At 39.5% G+C, this 17,814-nt stretch overlaps 1 protein-coding gene across 5 annotated transcripts in view; it reads left to right on the forward strand.

Moving 5' to 3' along the window:
• APTX (aprataxin) overlaps positions 1-17,814 on the forward strand; it is a 32,207-nt gene that overhangs the window by 7,542 nt on the left and 6,851 nt on the right. For 2 of the 5 annotated variants that reach the window (XM_081273967.1, XM_081273963.1), the window contains exon 1: positions 12,548-12,827. The exons of 1 other annotated variant lie outside the window; for it this stretch is intronic. In XM_081273967.1, the coding sequence (XP_081130093.1) occupies positions 12,800-12,827 (28 nt within the window). In that variant the 5' untranslated portion in view covers positions 12,548-12,799. 2 more of the 5 variants (XM_081273964.1, XM_081273965.1) reach the window with 2 other exon arrangements.

Here is a 17,814-nt window from a genome sequence, read left to right on the forward strand (position 1 = left end):
CATCATTGGTCCTACAATTCATGATGTATGAAAATAAAAAACAGGATTGGGGATATAGCTCAGTTGAGAGAGTGCTTGCCTCACATGCACAAGGCCCTGGGTTCAATGCCCAGCACCAAAAAAATAAAACAAAAAAAAAACCCTATTACTCTGGAGAAGTAAAACTATTCCTGGAAGTAAGATCAGATTGGAATGTCTCCCAGAAATGCCTGTGAAGAGCACATTGTGTTATATGAGGAGCAGTGTTCTTGACAGTGTTCCTGACTAGATGACCAGTTCAGAGGGATGCTTCTTACAGCCTGATGGCTGCACAACAAAAGGCAATTCACTAGGATAAAGCAATGCTTTTGAAGTGGAGAGCTGTCTTGATGATCATGGCTTAATGTTTTATCTCGAGCACCTAGCACAGTGATTGGCAGATAGTAGGTATCAAAAAAGTGTTAATGTCTAAAGGAGAAGATCCAGTTCAAAGACTTCTTCTAGAAGACTTCTGTGATTATCAAGACCTGAAGTCCTGCTTCTGCAATCTGCATCTCTTTTGTAGCTATTAAGGGAATATTTCTTTATTGTTGGATTAGCTACCATTTTAATGCTAAATTTCTCATATTTTCTCCAAATATGGGAGGGAGACCAGCATTGTTTTTATGTGTGTGCCTACACACTTGCTGGTGGTGATAGCATTGAAAAGTACTGTTCTTATCCAACTGAGAGGTCAGCCTTCAGGTAACCATGAATTATATTTAGACTCCTGAATCCAGGATGTTCCTCAGAGCAAAAGCAGGTCTGGTAATGGTACCAAAGTTGGCCTTTGCTGTCAGTCTCCATGTGAGCATCAGGAAGACCCAACCTCGAGTCATAGTAACATTAAAAGGGATTTAGCACTGAGCTAGCAGCTACTGACTCAGAGCTATCTATAGTCCTGTTGGGAGACTGGGGTTGGGCTAAGCTCACAGGATGGAGTTGAGTCATTTTAGCCACTAGAGTTAGAGGCCTAGGATGGGGCCTAGTGTAAAAGTCTTTTCCAGATGGTTGTTACCAGTTCTCATCCCTGACTTTAATCTTCCTCTTGTCACTGACATCATAAAGGCTTTATGGAGCAGGAGGTTGACTCCTATGTATAGCTTTCAACCTGCCTAGTCATGATAATGCCTTCATGGTGATAAGTGGTGAAGAAGATGCTGTTCTGCTATTCCTCTTCTGCTGCATAATCTTACAATCTTACAGTGCAAGGGCACTGCCAGACCTAGGACAGGAAACAGGGAAAGATAGTGTAGGAGTTAAGAGTATGATTCTGAGGGCTGAGAATGTAGCTCAGTGGTAGAATGCATGCTTAGCTTGTATGAGGTCCTGGGATTGATCCCCAATATTAAAAAAAGAATGGATTCTGGAAACAGTCTATCTGGATTTTTATCCTGGTCCTATCATAAGCATGTCTAGTTTTCCTCATCTGTAAAAAGGAAAATAAGTGCTCTATATGTGTAATAAGAATTGCAATGCATTACACTGCTGTCATGTATTTAAAAAAATAAAATCAATAAAAGATTTTTAAAAGGAATAATAATAGTATCTAGCTCATTGGGTTATTGTGAAGATTAAATTAATATAATGGTTTTAGTTTAACGATAAACTGCATATACAGTTGTGGTCTCATAAGATTATATTACTTAGTAACTTCTTGGCTATCATATTTTATCCAAGTATACCCTACAATGTTTACACAATGACAAAATTGCCTAATGATGCAATTCTCAGAACATATCTCCATTGTTAAACAATGTATGAGTCTATATACAAAGTGCTTAGAACAGTATCTACATGTAATAAGCATTATATAAGTGTTTGCTAATAACAATAATGGTCATAGAAATTACTATCCTAATTCAAGCAGAGGAAATAATATAGCTAGTTAGTATAATATAATGTTGATTTTTTTTTCCACTGAAGTGTTCTCTACCAATGAACTACATCTCCAACTGATTAACTAAAATATTGATTGAATGCCTGCTATACCAGGGTCTTTTCTAGGTCAGTGAAACAATGTTGACCATTATGGACATAATCCTTTCCCTCTGAGCTTACAGAATGAGTTGGGGTACAGACATTAAACTGACATTTACATAGTATATAAGGCAGTTCTCCTATAAGGAAAATTGAACCTTGATTCAAATATTAGTTTTAGGAATTCCAGCACACAGTCAGGTGTGATGTGGTGGCACATGCCTGCAATTCCAGTGATTTGGGAGGTGGAGGCAGGAGGATTGCAAGTTTGAGGCCAGCCTGGGTAATTTAGTGAGAACCTCAGGAACTTAGCAAGAACTACAGATGTATCTCAGTGGTAAAGTGCTCTTGGGTTAAATCTCCAGTACTGCACGCCACAAAAATCCAGTATACAGTAGGTATAGTGCCTTTTTTTTCTTTTTAAAGGGAATATTCTAGTTATTTCATGCTGCTTAATGTACTACCTCCAAATTTTTTTTTATATTTTATATATATATATATATATATATATATATATATATATATATATATTTATTTATTTATTTATTTTTTTAAAAGAAAGCAATGGAAAGAGGTCCCAAGGGAAGAAGGTAAGATCAAACGCAATTCCTTATCTATTATTTTTTTTTAAGAGAGAGGAAAGGGGGAGAGAGAGAGAGAGAGAGAGAGAGAGAGAGAGAGAGAGAGAATTTATTTATTTATTTATTTTTGTTCTCGGTGGACACAACATCTTTGTTGGTATGTGGTGCTGAGGATTGAACCCGGGCCGCACGCATGCCAGGCGAGCGCGCTACCGCTTGAGCCACATCCCCAGCCCACCTCCAAATTTTTTTAAAGAGAGAAGAGAGAAGAGAGAAGAGAGAAGAGAGGAGAGAGAGAGAGAGAGAGAGAGAGAGAGGGAATTTTTTAATATTTATTTTTCAGTTTTCGGTGGACACAACATCTTTATTTTATTTTTATGTGGTGCTGAGGATCGAACCCAGCGCCCTGAGCATGCCAGGTGAGTGCATTATCGCTTGAGCCACATCCCCAGTCCTACTACCTCCAAATTTGGTAATGTAATTGCTCAAAATTCTGCAATTGGGCCAGGGTTTAGCAGGGACAGCTTATCTCTGTTTCATGTAGCATCTGCTGAGTTGGCTTAACTGGAGTTGGAGAATCTAACTTCCAAGCTAGATCTCTTGTATGCTGGCTTTTGGTTGGGAGCTCAGCTGGGTGCTTGGTTTTCTTTCAGTGTTGAGTTTGGGTTCCTTACCACATGGCAGCTGGGTTCTGAACAGGAGCACCTCAAGAACTTAACTATGTAGGCTGTAGTGTGTAAACACTATCAATGTTCTGCTTGCATTGAGCTTGTTAATGTCCCATTAGCCAAAGCCAGTCAATTGGCCTTGTCCTGAGTCAAATGTTGAGCAAAACTATACAAAGGTGAAAATTCTGAGAAGTGTGAATCACTGGATCTACTGAAGTAATAGACTACCATAGAGAAAAAGACTAAATAAGTGTTCTTTTTACCCCCTCAATCATATTTGCTATTCTCCTTCTCTCTAAAATATCTCATGAGGTCCTGGGAATGTTGCTCAGTGTTAGAGCACTTGTCTAACATGCAGGAGGCCCTGGGTTTGATTCACAGCAGCACGCACGTACACATGCACACAAGTTATCTGGGGAGAAGTCACATAGATGGTGACTTCTATAAGATTTCTTATAGAGGTAAGTAGGTCTCTTCTATATCAAAGCCCTTTGGAAATTGTTGAATTTTTTTGTTATAGGCCATATAATTTAGTAATATTCTGTGTAAGTAGAAATTTTACTCTGTATCTTTTTTTATTTGTTTTAATTAGATACACATGACAGTACAATGATCTTGACATATAATTTCTCATTTTTCTGAGTGTACAGGTTGTAGAATCACGTTGGTCATGCAGTTACATATATACATACAGCAATAATAATGTCTATTTTATTCTTCTGTCCTTCCTTTCCCCCTTCCCCTCCACTCCCCTCCCATAACTTCTCTCTACCTAATCGAAATTTTACTGTGATTGAAACTATGGTGAAGAAAGAGTATATTTGATGAAACTGAGTTATTTTGATATGGAGAGCTGGAGCTTTGCTAATGAAAAGGGTAACAAGGAAGGAGGGTCCTAGGGTTGGCTGAATAGTATAAAAGTGTAGACCTACAAATTTAGTGTCAAGAGGAGCCAAACCATGCTCAGGAAAATGCCACTAAGCATCCAATCTAAAATGTAATGGGAAAGACAAATGAGAGAAAGAACCGGTAAGTCATTATCTAGCAGTAAGGATACTAGTAAGTTCAGAGAAGTAGACTGGGAGAAGGGAATGTGTGCTAGAGCTGTCCTTATTAGACTGAAAGCTCCTTAAGGGAAGGCCTATGTCTGGCTTCATGGCCTCTCTGTCCTAAAAACCTAGCTTACTGCCTGGCAGAGGAGACACTCTTATGTGTTTGTTGAATGGATATAGGCATCTAAATTTGAAGAAACTGCAGAGTTGAAAACTATCCCTTCTCTTAAGATCCTAGTACCATAAAATAAGGTGATCCTTTAAAAAAAATATGTCACAGTCAAAGCCAAGTGTGCTGGTACATGCCTATAGCCCCAGCTATTCAAGAAGCTGAGGTAGGAGGATCATTTCAGCCTAGGAGTTTGAGACAGGCCAATGTCAAGACCCCACCTTAAAAAAAAAAGTCAATCTTCTAACTAAAATCCTTTGATGATTTATCATTTTACCCAGATATCCACAAGATTTCCTTCTTTGAGTTCTGTTCAAGAGAAACCTTTCCACAGTATGCAGAATATTCTCAACCCTATTTTTTTCTTTATAGAATTTGCCCTCATATAATCTACACATTTTTTTGTTTATGGGCTGCTTTCCCCCTCTATATTGTAAGCTCTTGAAAGCAGTAATTTTGTTCACTTTGTTAGTCCCAGTTCTGAGAATGATGCCTTATAATAGAAGGTGCTGAAGGGTTGAATGAATGAATAAATAAATAGACGTGTAATGGAGAACTGGAATCGCTTTCATCTGGCTGCAAGCCAAACACCCTAGATACTGGGATGCAAGTGTCCATGTGGGCTCACACAGCAATGTCCCTCCCATTGGACCTTCAGGAGGGACTGATATAACTGATATAAAAGTGTCAAGAATCGCAGGTCCTCCTGTTATGGGACCTGCTATTGCCTATCTGTGATTGTGAACGTTTGGATAGGATAGGATTCATATGGTTTGGAGGTGGTACAGAGGGTAGACCCATCAATCTGTAAAGTAGCTTGAGAAGTTTTCTAGGTTTCAATTCAGGAAACTTACTGAGTGGGTTCAAGAAATGGAAAGAAAGCTCTTGTTTAATAGGTTAAAAGGGAAGGATATATGGAATTGGAGAGTTGGACAAGAGCTTCTCTAGAAGTAAGACTAAACAAGGATTTTACAATAGTCTTACTTTTTTTTTTTTGTACAGTGGAAGTCTTTGAGAGGATTTGAACAGTGGGATGACATAATGAGATTTATCATGTTTTGAAGTATTTTATCCAAGTGAGATGTGAATGGATTGGAAGGACCAAGAGTGGATTAGATAGAAAAGAAAGAACAATCCAGAGTGGATAGTATGAAATAAAAGAATTAAAAAGACTGATATATTGGGATGTGGGAAAGGACAGGAAGTTCAATGTTGTAAAAAGTCTGGGAATGAAGAGATAGGGGACAGCAAGGTGGGATGAGCTAGAAGAAATTTCTGTTTTTCTTCTTAATATTTATAAGAAATTTCAGGATGTCTACCACAACATCTGTGATTTACACAGAGAAGCATTGCTGAATTGAAATATACATTCTGACATGACCCATCCATGGTATGAGTATCAGTATTTGGGAGTACAGTGACTATTCCTTAACCTTTGGAAATTAGATCCTTGAGATAATTATGCTATGTTATGATTTGGTTATGAGGTATCCCTTAGCTCATGTGTGAGATAATGCAGGAATGTTCAGAGGTGAAATGATCAGGTTATGAGAACTATAACCTAATCAGTGGATTAATCCATTTGTTGGATTTGTCATTTGAAAGGATCAATGGGTGATGACTGTAGGCAGGTAGGGCATGGTCAGAGGAAGTAGGTCACTGGGAACATGCCTGTGGGTATTGCATTATCCCTGGCTCCTTGCACTCATTCTCCCTCTGCTTCCTGGCTGTCATGAACTGAGCAGTTTGCCTCTAGTAGGCCTTTTTGCCATGATGTTCTGTCTCATCTTGGGCCTAGAGCTTAGACTGACAATGGCCTGAACCTCTGAAACTGTGAGCCAAAGTAACCTTTTTCTCCTTTTAAGTTGTTCTTGTCAGGTCTTTTGGTTACAGTGACAAAAAGCTAACTAACACAGTTGTAAAATCAGCACATTGTGGGAGAAATTCACCAGTCCTAAAAGCAGGAGTTGAAAACAAAGTACAAATTATAGGTGGAAGATTTTAAAGTAAATTGTAGGGTGTAGTTTATGGATATATCATCATGTTTATAGGATAGAGCTGCTCTCCAGTTATAGGCATGACTACCAAGAATTTGTGAACGTTATCATTAAAACATCTTAATCAGAAACTGTATAACTATTTCATCATGAAAAGCAATGTCATAAAGGTATGTTCTCAGAAACATGCTTGAGTTTCTCATGAAAACTTAAAAATATTGACTAAAATCAATATTATTTCCTCATATGCTACTTAAATTAATTCTTACTAATTAATTGATTTTGTGGTGCCAGGGATCAAATCTAGGGTCTTGTACGTGCTAAGCAAGTGTTCTACCACTAAACTATACCTCTAGTTCTTAAATACTCTGGTTAAAAATCTTTCTTATTGTATATAATAATAAATAAAATATGAGAATTTTTTTACCGTCTTCCTCATAGGACTTCTCTAGTCACCTCAAGTTTACTCCAGTGTGTTTTGCAAATACTATAATTTTATTTTTTATTTAATTTTATTTTTTGGCTACAACATAACAAAGTTGGGAAACAGCAGGAGACATGGACATAAGGATCTGAGCATCTGTACTTTGTTAAGAGATGATTTCAAGAAATACTAGTAGGAGAATGAAGAATTGGGACAGGGATGGGAAGGAAACCAGTATGGGGTGCAGGTTACCTCACTGAGCAGCTGGCTAGGAAGCCCTAGGAGGTATTACATTGCTGCTTCAAATCTGTTGCATGAGGGGGTGGGGAGCTGTTTATCCAACCTCTTCCTCCTCCTCCTCCTCTTCTTGTTCTTAGTCTTCATCTTCATCTTCATCTTCATCTTAACTTTTTTAGGTGTCAATGGCCCTTTGTTTTTATCTATCTATCTATCTATCTATCTATCTATCTATCTATTTATTTATATGCACTGCTGAGAATTGAACCCAGTGCCTCACACATGCTAGGCAAGCACTCTGCCACTGAGCCACAACCCCAGCCCTACCCCACTACTTTTTTTAGATTTTTTTTTTAAGTTGTCGATAGACCTTTATTTTATTTATTTATTTTTATGTGGTGCTGAGAATTGAACCCAGTGCCTCACACATGCCAGGCAAGTGCACTACCTCTGAGCCACAGCCCTAGCCCTACCCCACCACTTCTTTACATCATTTTCATTACTGCTCTTGGGGGGTATCAATTCCCTCACTTTATCCTTTGTGTGGTCAGAGAAGGCTCCTGGAACCAGAGGAAACATGCAGGCAACATCACAGTTTTTGTAGTAAGAAGTTTCTGGATATATGAAACATGCATCTAAATTTCTGTTTCAGTTGGTTTTGGTCCTATTACAACTAAGTAATTTTATTATTTGGCATCTGACCAAGGTCTGCCAACAGAGAATATGTCTTGTCTTGTCCTGTTACTATTTCCAAAATATCTCTTGAGTCAGTTTCACTGCTCTCCCTTTGTTCATGCTGCCAGCGTCCTTTGCACTACATCAGTAAACTCCTGACTGTTCTCAGCCTTTCTAATCTTGCCCTCCCCTCCAATGCATTCTTCCTCACAGCAGCCACAGTGATCTTCATAAAATGAAAGGCAAGTTATGTCACTCTCCAACTGACTTTTCACTGAATGATGAACCCACATATAATTCCTAAACGGTTTACTATCTGGCTCTTGTTCAGATTTCACCGTTTTCCTTTCACTACCAAGTCCATTAGATTTTCAGCTACACTGGATTTCTTTCTTTCTTTTCTTTTTTTTTTTTTTTTTAAAGAGAGAGAGAGAGAGAGAGAGAGTGAGAGAGGGGGGGAGAGAGAGAGAGAGAATTTTTTAATATTTATTTTTTTTAGTTTTCTGTGGATACAACATCTTTGTATGTGGTGCTGAGGATCGAACCCAGGCCGCACGCATGCCAGTCGAGGGTGCTACCGCTTGAGCCACATCCCCAGCCCCTACACTGGATTTCTATGATGCCTGAAAGCATATGCTAAATTCCTTGTTGTAGGCCTTTGTGTATTATTTTTCCTCAACTTGGATCATAGACCTAGAATATTTTTCCATCCAAGTCTTCACTTGTTTATGGTCTTTCCCCTCAAATAGACCTTTCCTGACTCCCCTCCCAACCCTCTCCTACCCTTACTATTTCTCTGGAGAACTCTGCTATAACCTTTCCAAATGCTGAAACAAAATGTGGTTTTCTAGCTATATATACACTATTGCTTAAGAGCAAGTCTTTGAACCAGACCAGGCACAGCCTCTGGCTCCAACTGCCTTTTCCTTAGATGAAGTAGGTCCTCTGGGTCTGGCTGCTTTTCTCTAGATTAGGAATCTTGAAGTCTCAAAGAAAGAAGGGCCTTTATGAGTTCAGACAGGTTATATAATCAAGTAGGTGCAGAGAGTGGCAAACTGGAGAACAGATGTCAGTTATTCAGTTCTAACTATTTGTTGCCAGAATGTGCTTGATTTATTGATTTTTTTTCAAGCGACCAGGAATTCTGATTTTCATATGAGATCCAATTTCTAACTGTTGGGATTTTTAAAATCCTAGAGCAGATTAGCCAAAACGGTTGGAAAAAGAACAAAGTTGGAGATCTCACACTTCCTGATTAAAAATTATTATAAAGTTATAGTAATCAAAATGGTGTGGTACTGGCATAAAGACATAGACATAGAACAATGGGATAGAACAGTAATCCTAGAAGTAAACCCTTGCATAAATGGTTAAATAATTCCCCACCCCCTCCTTTCTTCCATACTGGGATTGAATCCAGAGAGGCTTGCTACAGGGCACATCCCCAGCCTTTTAATTTTTTTTTTTTTTAAATTTTGAGACAGGTTCTCACTAAGTTGCTGAAGGCCTTGCTAAATTGTTGAGGTTGGTCTCAAACTTGTGACATTCCTGCCTCAGCTTCCTGAATCACTGGGATTATAGGCATACACTAGTATGCTTGGCTCAAATGATTTTTGGCACGGATGACAAGACCATTTATTGAGGAAAGAACAATCTTTTTAACAAATGGTGTTGGGAAAACTGGATATCCACATGCAAAAGAATGAAGTTGAGTCAGATGTGGTGATGTCCACCTGTAATCCCAACTACTTGGGAAGGCTGAGGCTGAAAGATCAAAAGTTTGAATCTAGCCTAGGCTATATAGTGAGACATTGTTTAAAAAGCTAAACAAAAACAATGAAGTTGGACCCTCACTTTACACAGTATAAGACATGAACTACAAATGATTCAAAGACCTAAGTGTAAGATCTAAAACTATAAAGTCTTAGAAAATCAGAGGAAAAGATTTGGCAATGATTTCTTGGCCAACACCAAAGGCAGAGGCCACAAAATTAGAGATAAAATTAAACCATATCAATGTAAATTTCTGCTTGGTGTGGTGGCACATGCCTCTAATCCCAGAAATTCAGAAGGCTGAGGTAGGACGATCATATTTTTGAGGCCAGCCTCAGTAACTTAGCATGAACCTGTCTTAAAAAAAAAAAAAAATGTGATGTAAGCCCTTGGGTTTGATCCTCCAGTATGAGAAAACACATTTTTTCTGTGCATCCTAGGACACAACACAGTGAATAGGAAACCTGAAAAATGGGAGAAAATCTTTGCAAATATTAAGTCTGATCAGAGGTTAATATACAGAATATGTGAAGAACTAAATAGCAACAACAAAACAAATAACCTAAGTGAAAAATGGGCAAAAAGAATATTTTCCAGAAGATATACAAATGGAACTAACCTTTTCAGAAATATAAATCAAAACCACAGTGAGATAATACCTCACTGTGGGTGAGAATGGCTGCTATAAAAAAAAAAGGAACAAGTATTGGTAAGAATGTAGAAAAGTTGGAACTCTTTGTACACTATTGATGGGAATGTAAAATGGTGTAACTGCTATGAGAAACATTATGTCAGTTTCTAACTACTAAAAATAAAGTTACCATTTGACCCAGTAATCCTATTTGTATGTAGATCCGACATAATTGAAAGCAAGCTCTTATGTGTGTGGGTAGGGGTGTACTGGGGATTAAACCTCAGCATCTTGCATATGCTGGGCAGGCAGTCCACATTGAGCTACATCAGTAGCCCTGAAAGCAAGATCTTGAAGTGATGTTTGTATATTCATGTTCATAACAGCATTATTTACAATAACCAAAAGGTAGCAGCAATCCAGTGTCCATTGATGGGTAAATGTATAAAATGTAGTGCATACACAATGGAATAGTATTCACCCTGCAAATGGAAATTCTGCTACATGCTACAATGTGGATGAAATTCAGGACATTATGCTAAGTGAAATAAGCCAGTCACAAAAAGACAAATACTGTATGATTTTATTTAGATGAAGCTTTTAGAGTGGTTAAACTCATGGAAACTGAAAGTAGGACAATGGGTTATAGGGGTTAGGGAGGGGAAAATGAGTTGTTTAATTGACAAAAGCTTTAATTTTGCAAAATGGAAAAGTTCTGGAGATTATTTGCACAATAATGTGAAGTCACCGAAAGAGTTTTGTCTTTTTCTGTTTGTTTGTTTTTTAAGTACTGGGGATTGAATCTAGAGGTGCTTTACCACAGAGCTACATGCCCAGCCCTTGTTTGAGACAGGCTTTCGGTAAGTTGCTTAGGGCCTCCCTAAATTGATGAGGCTGGTCTCCGGACTTGGATTCCTCCTGCCTCAGTCTCCTGATTTGCCAGGATTATAGGTGTGTGCTATGGTATCTGGAGACTGAAAGTCTTAAGAGTCTGCCATGCCCTTAGCCACACATTATGCCATGTGACCTTGCTTTTGGGGTCATTAATACACCATACACAATGGGCTAGACTTAACAAGCTGGGCATGGAAATGCTGCCAATTTTTGCACATTATACAATGAATAATGCAATTAGAATGATCCAATTAAATTGTTAGACACAAGAAACACCAGGGCAGGCCAGGTATAACAGAGGCGAAGGGAAGCTTAATTCTGAGTGAACAACAAAACTGGCCAGGTCACCAGAACTACTTCTTTTAATCTTGAGCAGTTGTGAACCACATTCCTCAGCCTTGAGGCTTGTGTGGCTGCTGAGGTAGTTCCTGTGTTCCCCACTTCCTAGTGTGATCCTAATACAAACCTGCATCTTTGCTAACAAAAGCCCCTCTCCCCCTCCCCCTCCCTCTCTCTCTCTCCCTCTCTCTCTCTCCCTCTCTCGTTTCCCCGCAAGCACCTCCCACCCTTTTGTTTTGGTAGCTCTAGCATACAATGGATCTCTGCTTTTCCAAGGAAGGAAAACAGTATTCCACATTGATCAAGAAATGGGACTCCTTAAGTTTAATTTTCATTTGAGAAAAATTCTTTACTGCTTTCACTCAGGAGATAGGAATTAGAAATGCTCTACGAGAGCTATGTCCCCACCCTTTTTAAAAATTTGAGACAGTCTTGCTGAGTTGTCCCGGCTGGCCAGATCCTTCATCTACTGAGATGCCTTTGAATAACTGAATATGTGACTTTAAGGGAATATCTTGGAATTTCTATAAAAATCACGACACACATCTCATCCTGCCCTCTTATTTTCTCCTCCCTGATTGTCCTTCAGTTCAGGTATCCCTCTGCTTCTCTGCTCTCCAGTCTTTTCTTTCCCACCACCGCTTCTCAAAGGGAGAAAGCAGATTGTAGTTTAGAAAGGGGGCGGCAATGCTACCGCGGGTCCTGCCTTCGGCTTGAATGATGGCTCTAAATGTAGTGAACTGCTTCTTACAATGGGAGTGTCTAGATGCCGCGGAGAAAAGCCACAGAGGAGACTGCAGCTTTGTCTTTCCTAATTCAGAGACAGAGGCAGTGACAGGCGAGTGGCCCTCAGGTAGAGCGGTGCTGAGAGAGGTCTCCCCACCGGGATAACTGGCAGGACCGACACTAGGAATTGTGAGCGACCAATTGGGACAGGCGCTTTCCCATCCGGGAACAGGGCGACACCCTTTCAGTCAATTCTCGAGAGAGGAACTAGCGGCGCCCGGGGTGCTCGCCAGCCGGCTCGTGACGTCATCCCGTGGCGCCGGAAGCGGAGGAGCCCGGAAGGAGTAACGTGAACGTTTTGGTCTCGTTAACTTGAGGTAAGGCCATGGCCGACCTACCTCGTCTTTTGGCCGTGTGGGTTGAAGGAGGGTGTCTGCATTAGGCCGGGGCTTCTGCTATCCTTGAGCGATGTGGCCTGAAGGACGCTCTCACGGCTTCTTTCTTAATACCTGTCGCTTCATCCTTCCCTCCTGCTCTCGTGGGCGTGTCTCAGCATGTGTTCACGTTGGTCTCCGCCCCTCTTCGCGACACCCTTACCCACCTCGGTCGCCCTACAAGCCGAAAAAACTTAGCTCATGGATCCGCCCCAACCAGTTGGGAAAGGTACTTTCCGCCAGAAGCGCCTCCCTTCGTGGCGTCCTCAACAGGCCTTGTAGGAAAAAGACAGAAGCAAGCCTTTCCTCGTGAGCGGATCTGCAAAGCAGGGATATTTGAGGTCCCATCCCATTTGGAATTAAAATGGCCCATGTTTGGACTCTAGGGAATTTGACTTACGTTGGGAATTTAGTAGAACACTTGAGTCAGGATTGTTCACTTGGGGAGACCGTACAGATTTGTGTCTTTTGACCTTAGTTGCACAGTCTTCGCTTTTGGATGATCTTTTATCATATCTGAAGCTCCTCCTTTAATCCTATTTTCACTATTAACAGGAATGGTAAGTGTTGAGTTTAAATAACTTGCCTGGGTTACACAGTGAGTAGGTTCTCAAGATTTGAACTCAAGCAGTCTTAACTTTGAAGTCTTGGTTGGTCATCACTATCCCATATTGATTTCCTTCAACTATTCAGTAAATTCCCAAACACCTCACTCTGTTGTTAATTGTTATTTTATGCTGTCAATTACAGTCATCAGATATGTTTTCCCTCAAATTAATTAATTTTCTTTCTACCGGAGATTGAATCTCCTGTATGCTAGGCACGGGCTATACCAGTGAGCTATATTTCTACCTCCTTTTAAAAATTTGATACAAGTTCTTGCTGAGTTGCCAAGGCTGTCCTTGAACTCGGAATCCTCCTTCCTCACCTCCCAAATAATTAGGATTACAGGTGTGGACCACCACCTCCAGCTTTCCTCTCAAATGTCTTCCTTTGTTTCCTTCTTAACAATATCGCCTATATTTACACTCATCTTTCCTTTTCCTTTAGCTTCAGGATGAGTGTGTCTCTGGCCATAGAAATCCCTTGATCTTTGATTCTGACCTTTTTTTATGCCTTTGTTTATAAGACCTTGTTTTCATTTGTCATTTCTGCCTCTTTCAGTTTGTGTTCCAGGAAGAATAAATAGGTTCCTGACACTCCCAACTAAAGAAAGAAAACATTTCTGACGATTGTCTTCCTTTTGTTGTCCACTAGTAACTCTCTTCCCTTTGTTATCCATACTGTTTTAGAGTATTATAAATTCTGTCCCCATTTTCTCACCTCCCATTCTCTTTTGCAGTCTAGCTTTCAGACTCATTATTCTCTTGACATTTCATCCTAAGGTCGTCAGTGATTGGTTACCAGACCAATAGGCATTTTTCTTTTCTTCCTTCCTTCCTTTTTTTTTTTTTTTTTTTTTTTTGGCACTAGGGATTGAATCCAGGGGTGCTCAACTACTGTATCACATCTTTAGCTCTTTTTTAAAAAACATTTTGAGACCCCTCGCTGAGTTGCTGAGGCTGGCTTTAAACATGTGATCCTCCTGCCTCAGCCTCCTGAGCTGCTGACATTACAGGCAGGTACCATCACACCGGATAAGATAGGCATTTTTTGGGTTTGGGGTTGTGGCTCAGTGGTAGAGCACTTGCCTAGCACATGTGAGGCACTGGGTTCAGTTCTCAGCACTACATGTAAATAAATGAATAAATTAAAGGTCAACACCTAAAAAATATATTTTAAAAAAAGATAAGCATTTTTCAGTCATTACTGGATTCCTTTACTGCTTTTGGAACTTGATCATATCTTTTATACCTTACTCCTCTGCTTTCCAGGACAATATGCTCAACTGGTTTATTCAAGTATTCATTATGATACAGAAATGAGCAAGACAGATAATTTTTTTCTTTAAAAAGTTTACATTGTAGTTGTTTTTCCTTGTGTTTTGTTTACCAGTCATTTCTCCTGTGTATGTTTTTTTCCCCTTTCCCTAAAATATTTGATGTTTCCAGTGCCTGTGATTTTAGCTCCTTTGCTCTTTTCATTCTATATACACTTTCTGAGTGAGTACATTAAATAGCTTGGTTTAAAGTACCTACTCCATGCTCCCAAATCAAAGTTGTCAGGTTAGACCTCTTTTTTTTTTCTTCTTTTTTAAAAACCTCTTTTCTTGAGATTCACTATTGAGCTACTTCCCTAGTCCTTTTTATTTTTTATTTCAGAACAGGGTCTTGCTAAGTTGCTGAAGCTGGCCTCAAACCTGCAGTCTTCCTGTTTCAGCCTCCTGAGTTGCTGAAATTGTAGGCATGTGTCACCTATGCCTGGCTCCCTGGATAGCTGTACTTGCAAGTCCCACAGACTTCAGAGGCCTGAAACTGAACTCAACATCTTCCCCAAACTTACTCTTATTATATTCATCACTAAATCTTGATTTTACCACCTAAATGTTTCTCAAATCTATGTTCACTTTTTTTGTTCCTAATACAGTAGCTCACCCTCCTTTTTTTGGCAGGGGACACATAGGAGTGGGTGGCCGAAGCTGTAAATAGTCCCTGTCCCTACTCTCAAACTATACTCTTTTATGGTTTCTTTTAATTGTCAGCATCAGTTTTCATTCACCACATTACTTATTTCCCAGTGCATAACAAAGACTTGCTTTTCAGTCCATTATCTGCTCATTTGTCAGATTCTAGAAAGTGCAAACAGATGTCCCTCAGAACACACAGCATTTTAAAGTTGGACCTGCCTATAGCACTGTCATCATTTGGGGCTTCAGGTTTAGGATTTTAGATTTACAGCTGAATTTTGTGGTTCTTGCATCAGTTTCCTCCCGAGACCTGCTGAACTGCCTTTTGAATCTTTGTGGTCTACATATATATTAACAGCCTCTTGACTAGTCTCTGACTCTAGCTTTCTCCACTCTACCCTGCCTGTACACAGCTGTTGGCAAAATGTTGACTTCTGTTGTTTCATTTTACTGTGAAGCTCAAAACCTGGCGGTTGACTAATATTGATTATGTTAAATTTAAACTTCTCAGTTTAGTGTTCTTTCAACACTTCTGCCATTTTTTTCCCTTTCTTTTTCTTTTTTCTTTTTTGTTTTTTTTTTTTGTGTGTGTGACTCTCTGGGACAGCTCCTCTAAGCAACTAAGTCTGCTTTCTCTCCCTGGTCCATGGCTTGCCATTGCTGAAATCTGTGCTGTCACTTATGCTTTTAAAAATGAAATAATGAAATACCCTTTCCTACTCTTTTCTTTCCTTATCAGTCCCCTTGGTTTCTGGCCTTCTCTAACTGGGTGGTTTCTGGAAGCCTTTCCTGACTAATACAGGACCTTCTTAGCCTGCATATTCTCATATTAATCTAGTTCCTGTGAATTTCCACCTCTTCAGCTTTCATTTTCTCACTCTGCTTTGTATTGGCTTGTCTTTGCAGATAGTAATGAAATTCTGATTTTTAAAAATCTGTTTTATTTTTTCTTTATGAACACTAAGTTTTTGCAGACAGCATAACTGCTGCTTTGACTGCAGGCCTCCTTTCTCTGTGAAGGGGGTTGTCAGAGACTTGAGCATTGATTTGGAATCTAGGGGAGGTATCCCAAAGATCTAGTCCTGTACTTACCTGTGATTCCCCTTTCCACCTCCGGGGTAATCTCATTCTCTCTTTTTGCCTTAGCTTCATGTTGATGCCTATCAAATATATATGTTCTGTTCATCCCTTTTTCTTTCTTTTTTTAAAAAAATATTTATTTTTAGTTATAGTTGGACACAACATATTTTATTTATTTATTTATTTTACTGGTGCTGAGAATCACACGTGATTCTCAGGGCCTCACACGTACTGGGTGAGTGCTCTACTGCTGAGCCACAACCCCAGGCCCCAGTTCATCCCTCTTTCTCTAGCTTCATCTTTGCATATCCCCACTTGACCCTTGGATCTTCCACAGACAGCTTAAACTAATTGTGTTTTAATATCAAATTGGTCCTTCTTCACCTTCACCTCTGTCCTTAAATTATGTCTTCCTGTATATTTTTTTATTTTGGTTAATGGCCACCTTCTAAATTAGGAATTTTGATTTGGTGTCTCTCTTTACTTCTTTGTCATCCCCCAAATGTCATTAAGTTTACCTTCCAGATTTCTCAGGCTTCTCTGCTTTTGCTTGGTCCATCTCTTCTGTGAATTTCTTTATTTTTTTTCTGATACTCTAAAATAACCTTTATTTTTCAAAAGAACATCAGCACCTCCATTGTACAGGTTGTATATTATGACAGATGGGAATAACATGTATTGTTTTAATAGCAGTATATTATTTCAATTAAGAAAGGAAAACTGGGCTGGGGATGTGGCTCAAGCGGTAGCGCGCTCGCCTGGCATGCGTGCGGCCCGGGTTCGATCCTCAGCACCACATACCAACAAAGATGTTGTGTCTGCAGAGAACTAAAAAATAAATATTAAAAAAAAAAAAGAAAGGAAAACTTTCTAATACACATAAAGACATCTAAGAACTGAGGAACATCTTTGTTCTTATGTTTGTAGTTCTCTGATAGGCAAACTCCTTCATGTATTTTTTTTTTTTTAAAGAGAGAGTGAGAGATGGGGGGGGGGGGAGAGAGAGAGAGAGAGAGAGAGAGAGAGAGAGAGAGAGAATTTTAATATTTATTTTTTAGTTTTCGGCGGACACAACATCTTTGTTGTTATGTGGTGCTGAGGATTGAACCCGGGCCGCACGCATGCCAGGCAAGCGCGCTACCGCTTGAGCCACGTCCCCAGCCCTCCTTCATGTATTTTAAAACCCTGATAAATATTCCTTCCTCATGAAACCTTTTTAAATACCCTCCTCAAGAGTCAGTCAGTTCTCTCTCTGGGCTAATGCCACATTTGGTTATTTTCTTCTTATAGTGCTTATGTAGCCTTAATGTCCAGCACATAAAGTATATGAATAAATTTGTAACAAATATTTGATTGCTTAGTATGATTCAGGCAAGGAGGTAAATACCTGTATTATTTCATTGAATCCTCACAGGAGCCTGATTGAGTCTTGTCATTATCACAAATTTATAGGTAAGGAAATTGAGGCTAGAAAGGTGAAGTCACCTGCCTCAAGATGAACAGCTGATAAATCACATGTTTGGTGGTGCTAGATTATAGACCTGGAGGATTTGTACTTGTGCATCTGTTT

This window comes from Spermophilus citellus (genome assembly GCF_964194105.1).
Source record: "Spermophilus citellus genome assembly, chromosome: 2".
In the NCBI taxonomy this organism is placed as follows: Eukaryota; Metazoa; Chordata; class Mammalia; order Rodentia; family Sciuridae; genus Spermophilus; species Spermophilus citellus.